The following is a 19,855-nucleotide window of genomic DNA, read 5'->3' on the forward strand; positions in this document are numbered from 1 at the left end:
TTGCTGCTGTAACAATGAAAATTTCCCCACTGTGGGATCAATAAAGGCATTCTTATCTTATCTTATCTTATTGTACTGATAGGGCCACCTACTGGCTACAGCAAAAAAGGTTTTATTGTGTGAAGGCGAAGCACAAATGTGTTACTCTACACTATTCACCTTTATTATTATTTTTATTGTGTGAAGGGGGTCCATTTGTTTCCCCCCCTAACTTTTATGACTCCCCCCAAATTCCCAGTTTTTCATCCCAAAAACCCCATTCATTTCCAATGACAAATTCAAAGTTCTACTACTTCCACATACTTCATCCGATTCACCCCGTTCAGGTTTCAAATTATTCAAAAAAATCATGCCATCGGAACTTCCATTTTTTTGCCCCTAACATTTACGGTTCCCCTAAATTCATCATTTTTCACCACAAAAAAACCATTCATTTCCAATGGCACATTCAACACGTCCCCATTTGCTGTGTTGGATCGATTCCCGCTCATTCCACAATATTTCATAGAGGTCATTCAACTTCATTCTACTTTATTCAGGTCATTCAACTCACATTCCACATCATCCACAATTCCTACTTCCCAAAAATTAAAATTATTCAACCTTAAAAACCCATTTAAACATTCACAATTCATTCCTAATGGCACAATCAACACTTCACATTTAAACCATTCCAATTTCAAATTCACAAGATTCAGCTCATTCAACTCACATTGGTTAACCTTTTCAACACACCCGCAATTCATACTCCCCAAAAATTCAAATTATTTAACCTTAAAAAAATACATTAAATTCGCCGTTCAGTCCCACTTGCACATTCAACATTTCACTTTTACATTCTTCCAGTGAAGTCCCTGATGGTGTAGTGGTCACACGCAGAGTTGTGAGTGGGCAGCGCTGGTTCGGTTCCTGCTCATTCCAATATTTTTCATAGAGTTCATTAAATTTACATTAATCTTTTCAACACACCCGCAATTCATACTTAGCAAATATTCAAATTATTAACTTTAAAAAAAAGCATTACAAAAATCATTCAACCATTCATTCCCAATGGCGCATTCAGCACTTCACATTTAAACCATTCAGATTTCAAATTCACAACATTCAGCTCATTCAACTTCATACTTCCCAAAAATTCAAATTAGTCAACCTAAAAAAAAATTCGCCATTCATTCCCATTTGCACATTCAACATTTCAATTTTACATTCTTCCAGTTAAGTCCCTGATGGTGTAGTGGTACACACGCCGAGTTGTGAGTGATGCACCGCCGGTTCAATTCCTGCTCTTTCCAATATTTTTCGTGGAGTTCATTCCACGTCATTCCACTTTATTCAACTTCATTCCATTTTATTCATCTTCAATCAGTATTATTCAACTTCATTCCACTTTATTCAACTTCTTTCTGTATCATTCAACATTATTCAGTATAATTCAACTTTATTCAATTTTATTAAATTTCATTCAACTTCATTTAGTATCATTTTAATGCATTCCACAGTTTTTCATAGAGATCATTCAAATTCATTCAGTATTATTCAACTTCATTCATTTTTATTCCACTTCATTCATGCTCATTCCACTCTATTCAACTTTATTCCACTTCATTCAAGTTCATTTAGTTTCTTTCAGCTTCTTTCGCCTTCACTCGCAAATTCTCCAGAAATTGCATTCTCTAGTTTTTTTATTTAGTTTAGTTAGTTTTTCTGCTTGAAGGTTGATCAGATTTACATCGTATTTGTTGGGAAGACTTCGGCCTTCAGCAATTTGCAACACAAACTTGGGGAATTTTCACGAAAAACTGTTGCCTGGGCCAAGTAAACAACACTACTTTTGGGGCTGTACGTGTCATTATGATCTAGCAAATGGTGGAGGCACATATAAAAGCCCAAGACCTACAAAATGTCTCTGAATGAATCCCTACTCTCAACTCAAAAGGAAATTGGCCATTTTAAATTTTCTTTTCAAATTCTGCCCAATATTCTACCTTTTATAGAGGTCATATTCGATTTAAATAGCTTTTAATCTGATGTACATATTTTTAAAAAAAAACAATTCCAATATGCAAGTATCCGAACGTGCCAGTACCCCACAGTTGCCAGGGCTGCAAGGGCCCTTTATAGCTGCTCACAGCTGTTGTTATTTTTATTATTATTTCTACTTTTTTTTTTTGCTTTGTTTAGAGTTGTTTAGAGTCCAGAATGTACTGCACAACACTATTGATCCCTGAAGTGAGTGGCACTTAAGGGGGCATTTAAGAGAGTGGTGTACCGTTTGTTAAAAATGCTTTAGAGGGGATCACACGCACATATAGGATTTTTGCATACCCCTTGTGTGATCTTAACATTCTGTTTACCCCCCTTGTCCTATGGGTCAAAAAAGAACCACCCTACCAAATCCCCAACATAAAGTAACTTAATTGAATTTTAAAACCAAAATCATTTTGCATGATGAAACAACCTGTTATTTATCAATTCAACACAATTTAATTCATTTTTTATAATGTATTTTTGTTATACAAATAAACAATCATCAATGAGCATTATTACGACTTTTTAAACACAAACCAACTGTCATAAGAATGTCCTTTTACACGGAAAATATCTATTATGCAAGTTATATCAATTTGAAGAAATTACGTCTGAAGTAATTGTTTGTTAAGGGAAAAAAGTCAACAATCTGGAACTTTTTGTTAGCAGTTATATTTCTTTTCATGAAGTGAATCATAAAAATACTTCCCTAATAACACAACAAAACAACAAAATGTTTCTGAACTTTCCGAACAATTTTCAACATCAACTCTGTTTAGCACATGTTGGACAGTGTGTGCGCATGTGAGAATGGGCTTGCAGATGTACATCTCACATGTACGGTGTGTAGCTTTTTGTCTTGGACTCCTACTTTCAGGATCAGAACCGGCACGTTCTTTTTTGACTGACCCAGCAGCAGCCTCGGGTGGACCAAGACACGATTCAGGTCCTTGAATATCTTCCACAATGACTTCAGAGGCCTCTGTTTTGTTTCGATGTTTAGTGTGATGAACAGGAGAAAGATTGTGAAATTTCCTGGACATTACCAGCTGAATAATTTGTTGGCACTCGAGTCATCCTGGTGATGTTTGGTGCATTTGTTCTTGCCTGGTTGCTGTCTGAAATTGATGAGAACTGCTGTTCTTTGACAAATAATGTCTGTCAGCTGCCCTACGGTTGGCTGGCAACCAATTCAGGGTATCCCCCGCCTACTGCCCAAAGACAGCTGGGATAGGCTCCAGCACGCCCCGCGACCCTTGTGAGGATAAGCGGTATTGATAATGGATGGATGGATGGATGTCTGTCAGCTTGAGGGGTTTCCTCTTCTTCATCTGAAGATGCATGATCCTCTGGGATGCATTCCTTCCCATCTTCCTCTTCATATACATCTTCATCCTCTTGCTGCTCCCGAGCGCCTGAAAATATCTCATCCAGGAACTTTTGGATAGTGAAATGTCTTCTCATGGACTAAGCAAGGAGCCAACTAGGGGCCCTTTGATTCAGGGAATCTTTATAGCCTCGAGACTGAATTTGTTTTTTATTATGTCAGAGTTTGTTTTTTTTTTGCTTTGTTTTTCAGCTTGTGTAAATTGATGGGCTAACTGCACATCAAAAGTGCAGGTGCTGGTCAAATGCAAGTCCAATTCAAGTTTGACATGTTTTGTGTGTGTATGTTTGTGTGTTTTGAGTGTGTGTATCTGTGTATTAGAGAGAGTGTGCATGCCCTTTGAACTTTTTTCTGGTGTTTACATGCTTTTATAATTCATGGGTCAAAAATGACCCATAAGACAATCTTTGTACCCTAGTGGTGTACAGACCACATGGAAACATAAAAACAAAATATCCCTTTTTCTAATTATTTGGTCTATTTAGGAAAAGTCATAAAATTTCAAATTTGAAAAATATTGTTTCAGGTATTTTTTTCTACAGCTAAACATGGTAATGGGTCACTTTTGACCCAAAAGACAACAAGGGTTTTAAACAAACACGGGGTAAGCCTCTATTACAGTGAGGGGCGAACATTTATGTCTGTTGGCCAAGTAAAAAAAAAAATGTAACCAAACATTTTGCGATCATTTGCAACACTGAAAAAACCCTGACAAACTCTGACGTAACCACAACATTCGGTGCCTTCCAAATCACTTGCAATTGTTCGCCGCTCAGTGGGATAGGTGCTTTAGGCCAGTTCAATAGGTGGGGATAAAATTTTGCCAAACGCCCGTTTTAGTTGAGTGAGTTAAAATTCACTCAAATTGGATTTTTGGATTAGACCTCTTTTGTACAAAAAATTAGATAGGTGACTGGAGCAAGGCCATTGTGTCGCTGTGACCTTTGCTCCCGCCTCAGCATCTTCCTATCTGTGAAACCCCTGGCACACATTTCTAGTTGGATACAGTTAAGACCATAGAGTCACATAACAGTCACTGAGCTAGTACTGTTCAACCTTTATATGTCAGAAAATTAAGATTAAGAAAACTGGCGTTGTCTTGCTTGTAAATAATACAGCTCAACTTACCTCCATGCGTCCCTCCTGCTCTAATGGTTTGATGCCTGCAAAGATGTCCGGCTGGTCTTGGTGGCGGCCAACTCGCTGGCAATCTTCTCCCTCTTCTGAAGCAGGTCTCGGGTAATAAACCTGGTAGTCATCTTTACACACAACTAGTCCATTTGTTGCTTCTGATTCTTGTTGAGCAATTCCAAATGCAGCATGTGCTCTATTATCTGCTGCTGTTCCAGTACATGTTTCCTCCCCAAGGCCTTTAGGCTTTGTAGAAGATAAATTATTGCATGAACTGGCGAATGGTGTGTCACTGTTAACCGGGTTCACATCTTTGTTCTGTTCTGAGTCCTGTTCTGGCTGATTCTCTAATTGACTAGAAACATCAAAAACAGCCATGTCTGTCTTTTTGAAAGGTATAGTGGGTGGCACAGTCTTTACAGTAGGGGAGCCATCTGCAGCTAGGCTAATGTGTTTAGAATCCAATATTGTGTTCTTAATACTGCCGCATGCATTATTGCATGACTCTTGAAGCAGCGGACCGGAGGAGGGAAACATCTCTTGTACTGGGGGAATACACTGAAACGTGTTGCTTGCCTCAGCCCCCAAAGCCAGATTGTACCCGTCATCAAGGCTGAGTTCAGCAAGGTCCGTCTCCAGAGAGCTATCCTCACTGCTGGTTCTCCGTTTGGCATTTACATTTTTACATCCTCCTAAAATTCCCTCCTCCCCAAAGCCCTTCATCATTTTGAACTTACCCCCAGAGGCATTACCTAGTCCTTTGTAGTAGCACTTCCCTCCTCCATCTTCCACAGAAAGTGAGAGGCCCCCTCCCACACGAACCAACATTGTTCCCCCTCCATTCACTGAAAAAGCCTTCTTTTTGGTTAGTATTGTCTCCTTTGGCCTCACTACAACCTCTTCCAGAAAAGACTGACCACTTCCCTTTGCTTTACAATCTGCTCCTCCTGGTTCAGGAGGCTCTCCAATACATCCTGCAGAATATCTTACTGCTCTCTGTTGCTGCATTCCCCTAGGCAGGCAGAAGTTGGCTGTCTTCTTTTCAGAACCACAGTATGTGATACCTTCCAGAGGGTAGGCCATTTGCCAGTTGAAATAACATGACTCCACAGCAGGTTTAAAGCCCTGGAAAATCTTGTCCAGGGACTTGCGATGTTGGCCGCGCTTCACTATCTCTATGACTTTAAGGTGCCAGTGCTTCAGGTGACTTGCTAGTTCCAGACGCCTAGAAGAGATGGTACAATATGCATTTTAAACATAATTTTTTTCAACATTTCTAATGTTGAAGACATAATTCAGTCAATAAAGTAATAATAATAGTAATAACAATTATAATAATAATAATAATAATAATAATAATATATTTCATTTGATGTGGTCAAGTTCCTAGAATTTACATAAACCTAAAACAGCTATTTACATATTTCCAGCAGAATTCTGACTTTTTTGATTATCTTAGAATCAAAGGGAGCTGTCCATCTAATATGCAATACATAATTCTCCAGCAAACAGTACACCATGTTCTAAATTACTATGCAAATTATGTTGTTACGGTTAGAGAATAATTTTGATTTGAACCCATTAAAAAGACACTGGGATGAGCTTAACATCGGCACTTATATAATAGGTTTGCATGTAAAAATGACATCAGTACCAAAGTGTCCCCCCCAAATGACTCTGTAGTGATTTAAGGTCTTTTTTTGTGATTAGATTTACGACAAATTTATGGCTAACATAACGGCTTATGTTATGTTTTCTGTCCCAGTGGTCTACGTCACGCGAGGAAGGCATGCGTGGTAATATTGCTCGCTTTGACAGTTCTGTTGTCTAAAATGACGATCGATCGCCACCAAAATGCAAATGCACATTACTAGTCTTGTCCACTTCAACTTATGAAAGTATAAAAGTGTTCTGCACAGTAGTTTGGATTTATTGACATAAAACGCGATCTCATCATGATCACCACCACAAAATCAAAAATACCGTGGTGATTGCTCCTCCACTTTCACAAGCTGAAGCGACAAGAGCATGGATGCGCACACGAACCCTGACTGGTTATATTTCGGACATTTAGCGTCGCTAAAGTCGTGTCTCAGGAAGGCGAGAGACGGCGGCTTGCAGCAGCAGCAGGCAGATTGGAGCCCCCCGCTTCTTCCCCGGCTAAAGCTAGGATTGGGATGGCCAATAGCAACAACTAGCTTCAGGCCGTTAAAACAAAAGGCATTAGCACAACAACATTAGCTCCTTACTGTCCACCCAGCGTGTGGAGGTGAAGATGAGCCTGTGTCTTTATGTCGCCTCGCAAGCAGCCGCCATCTTCTGCCTGAGTGAAGCGGCGTGAGAGTGACAAAAGCCCTCATTGAACAGCGAACGAAAAGTTCCAGCGAGGCTGACTGCGCAGCCGAGTGTGGCCGCATTGGAACGTGCCATTTCGGCTGTCACCTTCCAAATTGGACGGCGCGTTGTAAGTCAAAAAACTGGGGGCATTTCTCATCCAAATAAATGTGCACATCTACTCATTCCCACTTCAGTCTCTGTAGATATCCTGACTGGTGTTTAATGCCTCGCCCGTCCTAACCGTGATCAGCAAAGAAGCATTTTTTTTTTCTTGCAAAGAAGCTGTGTGCGCTGTTCCCAGCCTAAATCTATGTAGCTCTGCTGACTTCCACACTTCCTCATTCTCATTATATCAGCCACGGAGAGGTAAATTCTTTTGATATGTTGAAGTGGGCATTAGTAGGGATGTCCATATAAATTTTGGTGCCAATTGATCACCGTTTTTGGACGTTATAAGCAATGAAAGTACAATGATTTCCAATGGAGGGTTTGGAATCGGTTCCCCCCGTGACTCCGGCCGAACAAGGATAGAACGGTAGGGCGCACAACCATTGTTCTCATTATCAAGGGGCGTTATTCATGGACTCACTTATTTCCTAATTTCTCCCAAATTTATTGATAAAATAGAAAATGATAAGTCTTTTCATTTTCCTGATCAAAAAATATATAAAATGAACTTGTTAGTGAAAACATGGCTATCGTCCCTTTAAAGCCGGGAGCGCATAACCGCATTTCTACTACTAGAGCCGGGAGCGCTGTTGCGTCTTTCTACCCTTAAAGCGGATATGTTTTTTATACATTTTCTTTTTTTTTTTTTCCATTTCTCGATCTTTTAACCAATGAAATGCATCAGAATATACACGTGAGGGTGTTGTGAGCCCACAGAGGATGTTCCAGAATTCTTTCAAGTCATATTTATGGACGCAGTTGATCGCAATGAGTAACGGCTGTGATATAGACGACGCACTTGTGGACTTTGAACCAGTAGAACGTGATATATGGTTAAGGTATATGTTTGTAGACAATGACAATATCGACGTCTTGACTTTGTAACAAACTAGAGGATGGTAACTACCACTCGATTTTTTAAATTAAAAATAGTGCTTCTCTTGCACTGACATTTTGTTTTTACATCTTCAATTGAAACAGTAAAAAAACAGTAAAAAAATAATAAAAAAACGGGCCTCTGTGAAAGCCACATGTCTAAGGTTTCAAAATTTTGGGGAATGATGTTTCTATCTGCTACAGGGGCTGAGATATTAATTATTTTGTAGGTGTTGAATTTCTGTGAAAACCTCAGGTTTTCAAGGGTAATTCCAAAGACGACCTTAGGTTATGGGGAGCTGTTGAGCTAGGTGCTTTAGGCTGGGGTTAAATAAACCTCTCAATCATAACAGTATTATTTTGAAATAAAAGTGTCTTTTTTTGAGAAAATGCACTGTTCTAATTTAATAATGCAAAGCAGTGTTTCAAGACATTTTAGATGTAGAACTGAAAATAACCATTGGGTAAATTTGCAAGCATTAGAAGGTTGCTGAAATCTAAAGGTATTTAATTTAAAAATACATATTAACGGGTCAAATCACATTTTAACAAGTCTTGCATCCATTGACCTTGTGAGTATTTGAAGACTGAATTGAATTTATTTGCAGGATATCAAAATCACCTCCTGAAACTGATGGGAAAGGGGGCCACACCATGACTTTCTCTGCTTTCATTTGCCTATTGCAGGCAATGATGCTTAGGCATTCCTTGCACCATGCGATTGTTTACTGATGAGTACTGTGCAACACTGAAATAATGCAACGGTTCTCAACCTTGTTTCAATGATGTACCCCCTGTGATTTTTTTTTCAGCCAAGTAACCCTAACCAGCCACAAAGCATTTTTGGATGACAAAAAAAAAAGACTCAAAACAGAGTGAGACACTTGGGCTTGTGCTTCAGTGAGGATTTTTTGTCACTCTTGGGGGCAGGGAGGCAACTGTTGTGGTCAAGCTCTTTCTGCACCGATACTACTTTTTACATCGATTTTAAAATATCACGCACCCCCTGAAGCGGCTTCATGTACCCCCATTTAAGAACCACTGGAATAGTGTATAAGACTTATACTTACACACATGTCCATCATGTCTCAACAAGGCTACAAGGTCAACAGGGAGGTAGCAGAGTCATGTTTTGAGCCGGAATCATGGGGCGAGAACTGGTCAGCCACTTTCAGATCCCAGGTGTGAAAATAATGTATAAAATTAAGAACATAATTTTGTGAAATAAAGTCACCTTTATGCATGACAATGCACCATTATGTCACAAGAAAATTATTTGCATCATGGGCTGCTATGGGCTAAAGGAGAGAAATGTGTGTGTGGCCACCATCCTCCCATGACCATCAACCTTATTGCAAACTTTTGAAGCTTCCTTTTGCAAAAGGTCAATGAGGCTGGGAGGAAGTAACAAACGATCTATGAGTTTGGGAGGCAGTTCACATCCAAACAACAGCTCTGGAAGGCTATTCTGACATCCCGGAAAGAAATTCAAGAACAAAAACTCACAAGTTCAATGGAGGCATGAATTGCAACGCTGCTATCAAACAAAAGGTCCTATTTTGAAATGTAGCTTGACCTATTAAGATGTCATGATTGAAATAGCATTTTCCGCAAATACAACCTCCCAATTCTGCAATTTCAACTAATTACTATAGGAAATCACAAGAAACCCTTTAAAATATAAAGGTTTTTGCCAGGCCTGAACTGGGTGCAAAGTTTCATGAGTTTTTACCCAGGTTTTGACGCTCCAAAAAACATAATAATTATTCTTTGTAAACAGTGTATCGCCACGGCAACACCATGCCATGTAATAATAAGCCTTCAATAACTTTTCCATCTGAAACATGTTTTGATGAAACATTCCAAGTTTGAAGACAATCGGATAATGTATCTAGGATGACTTATTGACTTACTATAAAAGCCCCCCCCCCAAAAAAAATGATAAAAAATTCTCAAAAGAACAAAAATGGCAGACCTCCTTTTAGTTTTAGCAAATGGCTCCAAAAGACTGTTTTGTACATTGTGGGCTGTGCTGTTTTTTTTCCTGTTGTTGTCACAGGTGTTGAGATGATAGTTTGAAGTCAATCTGGTTAACCGTTTAAGACAAGGTGGCAAAAGTATGACTACTGTACATGTGCAAAACTGGGCCAAAATTGTACATTCAATTACTCATAAATCACTCTGTATATTTTGAGCTATAACTAAATAGTACTTTTATATGTCTCAGCTTCTTACACGTGCCTCACAATTTTTTATAGCCCTAGGTCAAACTTCTCCTAACTTAGGAGAGGACTACATTAAAGTGTATGGGATGCGAATTTTACAAATTTTAATATGTTGTATTAAACAAAATATCCTTCTCACAATGAACGGTTTTTCAAATTGATGCACATTAACCGAGTATTTAACAGATTTAGCGTTACACTTTGAAACACTTCTGGGTTCCGGCGGCTTCACGGCGGAATCGAGGGCCGGTGCTTATGAAGTGTGCTTGTCGTGTCTTCTCTTCTGAATCGTTTTGTTTTTTGTTTCATTTGGATTATGCCGCCACGTAGTGTTGCTGGAAAAAGAGGGAGACATGTCATTGCACCTGCTGGGCAGAAGCATCACAACTCAACTCAACTCAGCTGTATTTATGAAGCACTTTAAGACAACCATCGTTTGAAAGCCATTCAGAAAAGAAGAAACAACTAAAATCTAGTAACACACACAATCCAATCCAATTTATATAGCACATTTTAAAAACAATACAGTTACAAAGTGCTGCACAGAGTATCTGGTTGTGAAATTACAACCACTGAATAAATAAAAAAATAAAATAAAGTAAAGAAAGAAAATAAATACATACATAACATAAAGCTAAAAAATAAAAAACACAGAGGAACACGCAACTCACGCAGTGTTAAAAGCCAGAGAATAAAAGTGGGTCTTAAGACGGGACTTAAAACACTCGACTGAGGAGGCCGTTCTAATATGGAGCTGCAGAACATTCCAGAGTCTGGGAGCGACATCTGAAAAAGCCTTCTGCCCCCGGGTTTTAATGTCCGTCCTCATCTCCACAAGAAGGTGCTGGCCCCCGGAGTTCAGTGCGCGCACTGGACCGTAAATTTTAATGAGGTCAGTATTATAGTTTGGGGCCAGTCCATTCAAAGCTTTAAAAACAAACAATAGAATCTTAAAATCTATTCTAAAAGTCACTGGAAGCCAATGCAAAGAAGCAAGAATTGGTCTGATATGATCAATTTTTTTTGGCTCCAGTTAAAAGGTGAGCAGCAGAGTTTTAGACTAACAGCAGGCGTGATTAGGAAAGAGCATTACGTCCAGACGAGATGAAATAAAAGCATGCACAACCTTCTAAAAATGCGCAAAAGATAAAAATGCTTTAACTTTAGATAAAAGACGAAGATGAAAAAAGCCTGACCCAACAACTGTGTTTATCGGTCTAATAAGGGATCAGTCGGGCAAGAGATCACAACCTCAGTTTTGCCCTCGTGAAAAAACACAGTAAGTATTGTGTAGACTTTCTTTTTTTTTTTTATAATTGTGTATACCCACTATTGCACCCTCCTGTATATTTACAGTACATCCATTACAATGACATGGGGTAAAGCTGAAGAAGTTGATGTATAACTGAGCCGGGCAGATTTGCTCAGAGACTGTAGAAGCTACAAAAGAAAATGAAAATAGTTGGTTAGACAAGTGTTATATGGTACAAGTATGCATTGGAAATGGCTACTGCAACACTGGCCCAGAATAAAATATTGACAAACTATAATTTGATGCATATAAAACACACAGTGTACATTTCATGCCATATCGAGATTTGTATTATCATTTATGCATATAGTCAGGGGTGCACATAACTGGTAGGCAGGTATGCATGAGTAACAGAAATCACTGATGCATACCGTCATTTGCGTCACAACGCGCATTTAAGAATAAGAATAATAAGAATAAGAATGCCTTTATTGATCCCACAGTGGGGAAATTTTCATTGTTACAGTAGCAAAGATATAGGTCACACAGGGGCGGCGGCATAATGTGGCCATTAATGTATAACATTGACGGCAAACATTTAGAATCAAACCTATGTAGATATACGCAGTAACATGTGTATATACACATGTGTATACACACCAACCTACATCTACATAAAAAATATGAGGAACACTCATTTCGGCCTGTACATAGTACAGAGGAAAAAATACTCTAAGTGACAGTGCTGCAGTGCTGTAGTGAAATGTGAGGAACAGCATTGGATAAAAATAAAACTAGACTAACAGTAGTGGGGAATGTTGAGTATTGCACGGTATTACAGTAGTGGGGAATATTGGGTATTGCACGATACGAGCTCAGGTGCAGGACTGCACGATTGCACTAATGACCGCCAGTTTGTAGAGACTACACAATGTTCTTGTTAAAGAGTCTGACAGCAGCAGGCAAGAAGGAACGGCGGAATCTCTCCTTTGCACAGCGAGGGTGTAACAGTCTGTCACTGAAGGTGCTGTGGAGTGCTGTTAGGGTGCCCTGGAGGGGGTGGTCCGGGTTGCCCAGCATTGATGACAGCTTGGCCAACATCCTCCTGTCCCCCACCGAGTCCACAGAGTCCAGGGAGCAGCCCAGGACAGAGCCGGCCCTCTTGACCAGTTTGTCCAGCCGCTTCTTGTCCCGGGCCGAGACGCCGCCTGCCCAGGTGACCACTCCCTGGAAGATGACCGATGCAACCACCGAGTCATAAAAGTTCCTGAGGAGTGTCCCCTGAACCCCAAAAGACCTCAGTCTCCTGAGTAGGAAGAGTCTGCTCTGACTCTTCCTATAGAGGGCGTCTGTGTTGTCGCACCAGTCCAGTTTATTGTTCAGATGAACACCCAGGTACTTGTAAGTTGAGACTTTCTCAACATCTGTTCCCCGGATGTTCACTGGTGCAGGTGAAGAGTGCTGGCGCCTACCGAAATCCACCACCATTTCTTTGGATTTCCCCGCATTGATCAGGAGGCGGTTCTGCTGGCACCAGTCCACAAAACCCTGAGTAAGTTCTCTGTACTCCCGATCATCTCCGCCTGTGATGAGGCCGACAATCGCAGAGTCGTCAGAGAACTTCTGCAGGTGACAGGTAGGGGTGTTGTAGTTGAAGTCCGAGGTGTAGAGGGTGAACAGGAAGGGAGCCAAGACAGTTCCCTGTGGGGCCCCCGTGCTGCAGAGGAGCACGTCAGACACACAGTCCTGTGTCCTCACATACTGTGGCCGGTTTGTGAGGTAGTCCTGGATCCATGTGGTGAGGTGGTGCGCCACCCCCGCCCGCTCCAGCTTGTCTCCCAGTAGGGTGGGCTGGATGGTGTTGAAAGCACTGGAGAAATCAAAGAACATGATCCTCACAGTGCTACCCGCCTTCTCCAGGTGGGAGAGTGAAGTGTGGAGGAGGTAGATGATGGCATCATCCACACTGATGCCAGGCTGGTATGCGAACTGGAGTGGGTCCATTGAGGAGCTCACCAGGGGGCGCAGGTGGACAAGGACCAGTCTCTCCAGGGTCTTCATCAGGTGAGACGTCAGCGCCACCGGTCTGAAGCTGTTGAGCTCCTTCGGGTGGGGGGTCTTTGGCACCGGGACCAGGCAGGATGTTTTCCATAGCTGGGGGACCCTGCCCAGCTTCAGGCTCAGGTTGAACATGTGCTGGACAATTCCACACAGCTGGTCTGCGCAGGATTTGAGGAGCTGGGGGCTGATGCCATCTGGACCCGCTGCCTTCCTCGCCTTCATCTTCTTCAGCTGGTTCCTCACCTGAGATGTTGTGAAGGCTAAGGCTGGACAGGAAGGAGTGGTGGCTATCTGGTGTAGCTGGGAGCTGGAGACTGTGGAGAAAAGAGGGGAGGGGGTGACACGCCCAGCAGGAGGAGTAGGTGGAGACTGCAGCAGGAGAGACGGAGTGGAGGCAGGCATCTGATCGAACCTATTGAAAAAGAGATTTAGCTCATTTGCCCACTGCAGGTCCCTCCCAGTCCGGGTCTTGGGTTGTCCGTGGCCTGAGATGGTCTTCAGGCCCCTCCAGACTCCCCTGGCGTTATTCTGCAGCAGCTGCTCCTCCATCCTCTTCCTGTAGGACCTTTTCCCCTCTCTGATCCTCCTCCTCAGCTGGCGCTGCACAGTCCTCCGCTCCCCTATGTTGCCTGACGCAAAAGCCCTCCTCTTCTCCTTCAGGAGAGCTTTTATGTCTGGTGTGATCCAGGGTTTGTTGTTGGAGAAACACCTTACTGTCCTAGTGGGTATGGTGTTCTCCATGCAGAAATTTATATAGTCTGTAACAGTGTCCGTTAGACTACTAATGTCTTCCCCGTGAGCATCGCTGAATACTTCCCACACAGTTGTGCTGAAGCAGTCCTTTAAGGCCTCCTCGGCCTCTCCAGACCATCTCTGAACCGTGCGGGTCACAGCTGGCTGCCTGCGGACCAGAGGTTTGTACACAGACTGGAGAGCCACCAGGTTGTGATCAGCTTTGCCCAGCGGGGGGAGGGGCAGTGATGTGTATGCCTCCTTGGTGTTGGCATAGAAAAGGTCCAGTGTTTTATTGTCTCTGGTGTGGCAGGTGACATACTGTGTGAATGAAGGCAGAGAGGAGGAAGGGGAGGCATGATTGAAGTCACCAGAGATTAGTACCAGGGCATTTGGGTGCTGTGTTTGTAGCCTGCTCACTGCTGCAGTCAAGACATCACAGGCTGTGTCGCTGCTGGCAGCTGGTGGGACGTAGACAGTCACCGCGATCACGTGACTAAACTCTCGCGGGATGTAGAATGGCCTCATGCCAACAGCTAGCAGCTCAATAGTGTGTACCTGTACACACTAATGGTGCAGTGCAACAAATAAGATAAGATAAGAATGCCTTTATTGACCCCACAGTGGGGAAATTTTCATTGTTACAGCAGCAAAGATATAGGTCACACAGGGACGGCGGCATAATGTAGCCAATAATGTATAACAATGACGGCAAACATTCTGGATCAAACCTATGTAAATATAAGCAGTAACATGTGTGACTCAAAATCCGTGACCCATCCGTACTGTAACTTATGTGATCCGTTGGACCACTAGTGAGTACCAAAGACAATCTCCTGGTACTCATGTGAGTACCGCATGAAAGAAAATATGTGCACCCCTGCATTGAAGAAGAAACAGGATACCTCATTCATGTACAACACTACTTCAAAAAAAAAATACTCCTTCTTGTGAATAATTAACATTTCTCCCACACAATCATGAGGAAAATGACACTCTCAATCAATAATATACATCAGAAGATGGTAAACCTCACTCCACCCGTGTCACTCCCTTTTAATATAAGATAGATGGCAGTATGACACAGACTGTAATCATTGTCTACAAGATCTATCAAACTACAAGGCACGTTTAGCCTGAGCTTTCTGCATGAAACATTACTATGTCCTTGGCTATTGTGTGCAGATTGAGAGACTCCTTTAATTAAACAGTAAAAACGGAGCGACCAATACTTACCGAGAGCTTGTCATCGATCTGAGCTGACCCCATTGGGTCAGTGAAGTCAGCACACACTGGGTCAAACTCGCCGGTGCGGCTGGTATTCCCAGCTCACGAAAATATTGAGTTTACTGCACCTCTTTCCAGGTCTTTTCATTGCTTTTTCACCGAAGTAATCATTGAAATAGTATTTCTACTCTTAAAAAAAATTTTAGGGTAACTTTTTATCATATCCCATACACTTTAAACCTGTTTTTTTGTACTCGGCTATGGCAACTTTAAAATGACTTTTTTTTTTTTTTGCCAGGCCTGATGTCGGTGCAAATTTTGGTGAGGTTTTTGTTCAGTTCCTCAAAATTGTGATTCTTTACGGTGAGCAATAACAATAATAACCAGAGCTGCAAACAGCTATAAAGGGCGCTCGCACATTGGGATGCTCGCACATCGGAATTGAATAATCGAAATTATCACGTGGATCAAGTTACAGCAGCTTTTGAAGTCAAGGTGAGTCCAAACTTTAAGGCCTTCTGTGTGTGCAAAATTTCATGAGTTTTCATGCATGTTTACATTCTCAAAATCAGCATTGTATTATTGGCATACTGCGTTACCATGGCAACAGCTTTTCACAAAACATCACACATTTTTAAGTTAATATTAGGAAGGCATACACTCTTCCTAGCAAAGATGAGGTGGACCCTGTTAACCTGCTAGGATAAGAACATCAAAGAAAAAAACATGTATTTCCTTCAGCCACTAGGTAGGTGGCACTACCACTGCGATGAAATATAAGTTTGTAGATGTCTTCAGCCCTTGGCTATCATCAAATGTGAACAATTTTGAGAAGTTTGGGTGATCTGAGTCAAGTTAAAGCAGCATTTATTGTCACGTTGTATAATCAGATTTTGTAAAAAATGACAATTTTTGTCGCCACTAGGTGGCGCTATATGTATAATGGAATATTACCATCTAGTCTTCAGGTTGCGACTCTTTACATACAGATGAAGTTTGGGTTTTTATTGGAACATGTGCAGGGGAGTTATGAAGGTTTTTTCTCCTGTATGGCGAAGGAAAAAAATTATGCCAAATCTGATGCCCCGCCCCCATCATATAGTTTATTGAAACCCCCCCCAAAATTTCCCAGTTGTTGCCCCAGGTCTTAAGATGATATATCGACAACGCAAAGGAAATGGCTCTGTAGCGCCACCTAGAGTAGGAAAACAAAATAGAATTCCAGCTCGTTTGACCTAGGCCTACGGAAATTGGCAGGCACACGTAGCACCCCGAGACGTACAAAAAAAGGAAATTACAGCCATAGTCTAAAGTGTAAAGGAAATGAGCTATGAATTTTTGAATGTCCAATTTGGAAGAGTTTGGCACATTTACAGGGTGCATACTTTTGCACCCATGTCCCAGAGGATTCATCCGATTGACTTTCGGATTTTCGGAATTTCGGATATATCATCTTAAAACCTGGGGCAACAACTGGGAACATTTTTCTGAGTTTTAAATAAACTATATGACGGGGGCGGGGCATCAAATTTGGCATACATTTTTTTCCTTCGCCATATAGGAGAAAAACCTTGATAACTCCTCTGCACATGCTCCAAAAAAATCCCAAACTTCACCTGTACGTAAAGAGACGCGACCTGAAGACATCTATATGATAAGATAAGATAAGAATGTCTTTATTGATCCCACAGTGGGGAAATTTTCATTGTTACAGCAGCAAAGATATAGGTCACACAGGGATGGCGGCATAATGTAGCCATTAATGTATAACAATGACGGCAAACATTCTGGATCAAACCTATGTAAATATAAGCAGTAACATGTGTATATACACATGTATATACACACCAACATACATCTACATAAAAAGTATGAGGAACACTCGTTTTGGCCTGTACATAGTATAAAGGAAAAATACTCTAAGTAAGTGACAGTGCTGCAGTGCTGTAGTGAAATGTAAGGAACAGCATTGGAAAAAAATAAAACTAGACTAACAGTAGTGGGGAATGTTGAGTATTGCACGGTATTACAGTAGTGGGGAATATTGGGTATTGCACGATATGAGCTCAGGTGCAGGACTGCACAATTGCACTAATGTCCACCAGTTTGTAGAGACTACACAATGTTCTTGTTAAAGAGTCTGACAGCAGCAGGCAAACATCTTTGATTAGTAAGGATCAAGCATCGGTTCAGGATGGGCACGATCCGCAGAATGGTTGGTGAACAAAACTGTGCGTGTTCACAATAAGGCAACATGATTAGTCCGTATTCAGTAGAGGAAGTTGAATACCCTCAAGATCACGTAAGTTGCATGTACAAGAGTGTTTTGCAAACATACTCAACGACTCCACAAAGGCTAACTTCAAAATAAAGCTTACCAAATAATACATTGAGCCATTAATGCCAATGCAATAACCTTAGAGAACTTTTACTGGCAAGAAGGAACGGCGGAATCTCTCCTTTGCACAGCGAGGGTGTAACAGTCTGTCACTGAAGGTACTGTGGAGTGCTGTTAGGGTGCCCTGGAGGGGGTGGTCCGGGTTGTCCAGCATTGATGACAGCTTGGCCAACATCCTGCTGTCCCCCACCGAGTCCACAGGGTCCAGGGAGCAGCCCAGGACAGAGCCTTCTGACCAGTTTGTCCAGCCGCTTCTTGTCCCGGGCCGAGACGCCGCCTGCCTAGGTGACCACTCCCTGGAAGATGACCGATGCAACCACCGAGTCATAAAAGTTCCTGAGGAGTGTCCCCTGAACCCCAAGAGACCTCAGTCTCCTGAACTGGTCGCCAGCCAGTCGCAGGGCACACACAGACACCGTCACTGAGCAGGAATCGATCCCACGCTGCCGGCACACAACTCAGGCGTGTGTACCACTACACTATCAGTGACCCACAAGTTAACCAGTATTTTGAAAAGATTTTAAAAAAGAGTATAAGATAAGAATGCCTTTATTGATCCCACAGTGGGGAAATTTTCATTGTTACAGCAGCAAAGATGTAGGTCACACAGGGACAGCGGCAAAATGTAGCCATTAATGTATAACATTGACGGCAAACATTCGGGATCAAACCTATGTAAATATAAGCAGTAACGTGTATATACACATGTATGTACACACCAACCTACATCTACATAAAAAGTATGAGGAACACTCATTTTGGCCTGTACATAGTACAGAGGAAAAATACTCTAAGTAAGTGACAGTGCTGCAGTGCTGTAGTGAAATGTAAGGAACAGCATTGGATAAAAATAAAACTAGACTAACAGTAGTGGAATGTTGAGTATTGCACGGTATTACAGTAGTGGGGAATATTGGGTATTGCACAGTATGAGCTCAGGTGCAGGACTGCACAATTGCACTAATGTCCGCCATGTCACTACACAATGTTCTTGTTAAAAAGTCTGACAGCAGCAGGCAAGAAGGAACGGCGGAATCTCTCCTTTGCACAGCGTGGGTGTAACAGTCTGTCACTGAAGGTGCTGTGGAGTGCTGTTAGGGTGCCCTGGAGGGGGTGGTCCGGGTTGCCCAGCATTGATGACAGCTTGGCCAACATCCTCCTGTCCCCCACCGAGTCCACAGAGTCCAGGGAGCAGCCCTCCTGACCAGTTTGTCCAGCCGCTTCTTGTCCCGGGCCGAGACGCCGCCTGCCCAGGTGACCACTACCTGGAAGATGACCGATGCAACCACCGAGTCATAAAAGTTCCTGAGGAGTGTCCCCTGAACCCCAAAAGACCTCAGTCTCCTGTTGTAATATATATAATATTATAATTATAGCGCCACCTAGTGGCGACCAAAATTGTTATTGTTTACATTTCTATTTACTGCACGGATCCCGTTTAACGAATCCGGCTTGAAATTTGTCAGAAAAGCCTCAAAACGTTGGTCTTGCTGACGCCGAAATCTGTGACTTTCCGGCGAAGGGCGTGGCCATAACGGTGCCGCAGAATATGATTACCGTATTTTCCGGGCTATAAGCCGCACCGTTATATAAGCTGCACCCACTCTATTTTTAGAACACTTTAGAAAAAAAATTAAATAAGCTGCACATTTATATAAGCCGCACCTATGTATGTTGAAAACGTTTATATTTACTGTATTTACAGAACGATTATGAACTGTAAATGTACATGTGTGTACCTGAGCTGATTCTTTCCTAACAGTGCCTTTTAACACTGCAGCAACGTTGCTGATTAAAACAGAAGAGAACCAAGAGAAAATGAACAGTACTTATCTTCATTTCACTGCCAACTGCCGCTCCGGTCTGTCTGCTAATGTCCACAAGACTCCACCATCTATTGTTCTACTACATTCTACATATGCACCTGTCTTGTTTTATGTTAATAAAGTCTGCCAATCTAACACACGACGTGCTAAATCAACAAAAGCATTTCACATCGAAAAAACAGAACAGACGTAACATCAGACAATCGC

At 41.9% G+C, this 19,855-nt stretch overlaps 1 protein-coding gene across 6 annotated transcripts in view; it reads right to left on the reverse strand.

Moving 5' to 3' along the window:
• zswim8 (zinc finger, SWIM-type containing 8) overlaps window positions 1-19,855 on the reverse strand; it is a 331,437-nt gene that overhangs the window by 160,128 nt on the left and 151,454 nt on the right. For all 6 annotated transcript variants that reach the window (XM_086044801.1, XM_086044798.1, XM_086044797.1 and 3 more), the window contains one exon: window positions 4,544-5,771. In XM_086044801.1, the coding sequence (XP_085900927.1) occupies window positions 4,544-5,771 (1,228 nt within the window). The remainder of the gene's footprint in view (window positions 1-4,543; window positions 5,772-19,855) is intronic.

Source organism: Filicampus tigris, chromosome 11, assembly GCF_054856515.1.
Source record: "Filicampus tigris isolate MCC_2025a chromosome 11, RoL_Ftig_1.0, whole genome shotgun sequence".
In the NCBI taxonomy this organism is placed as follows: Eukaryota; Metazoa; Chordata; class Actinopteri; order Syngnathiformes; family Syngnathidae; genus Filicampus; species Filicampus tigris.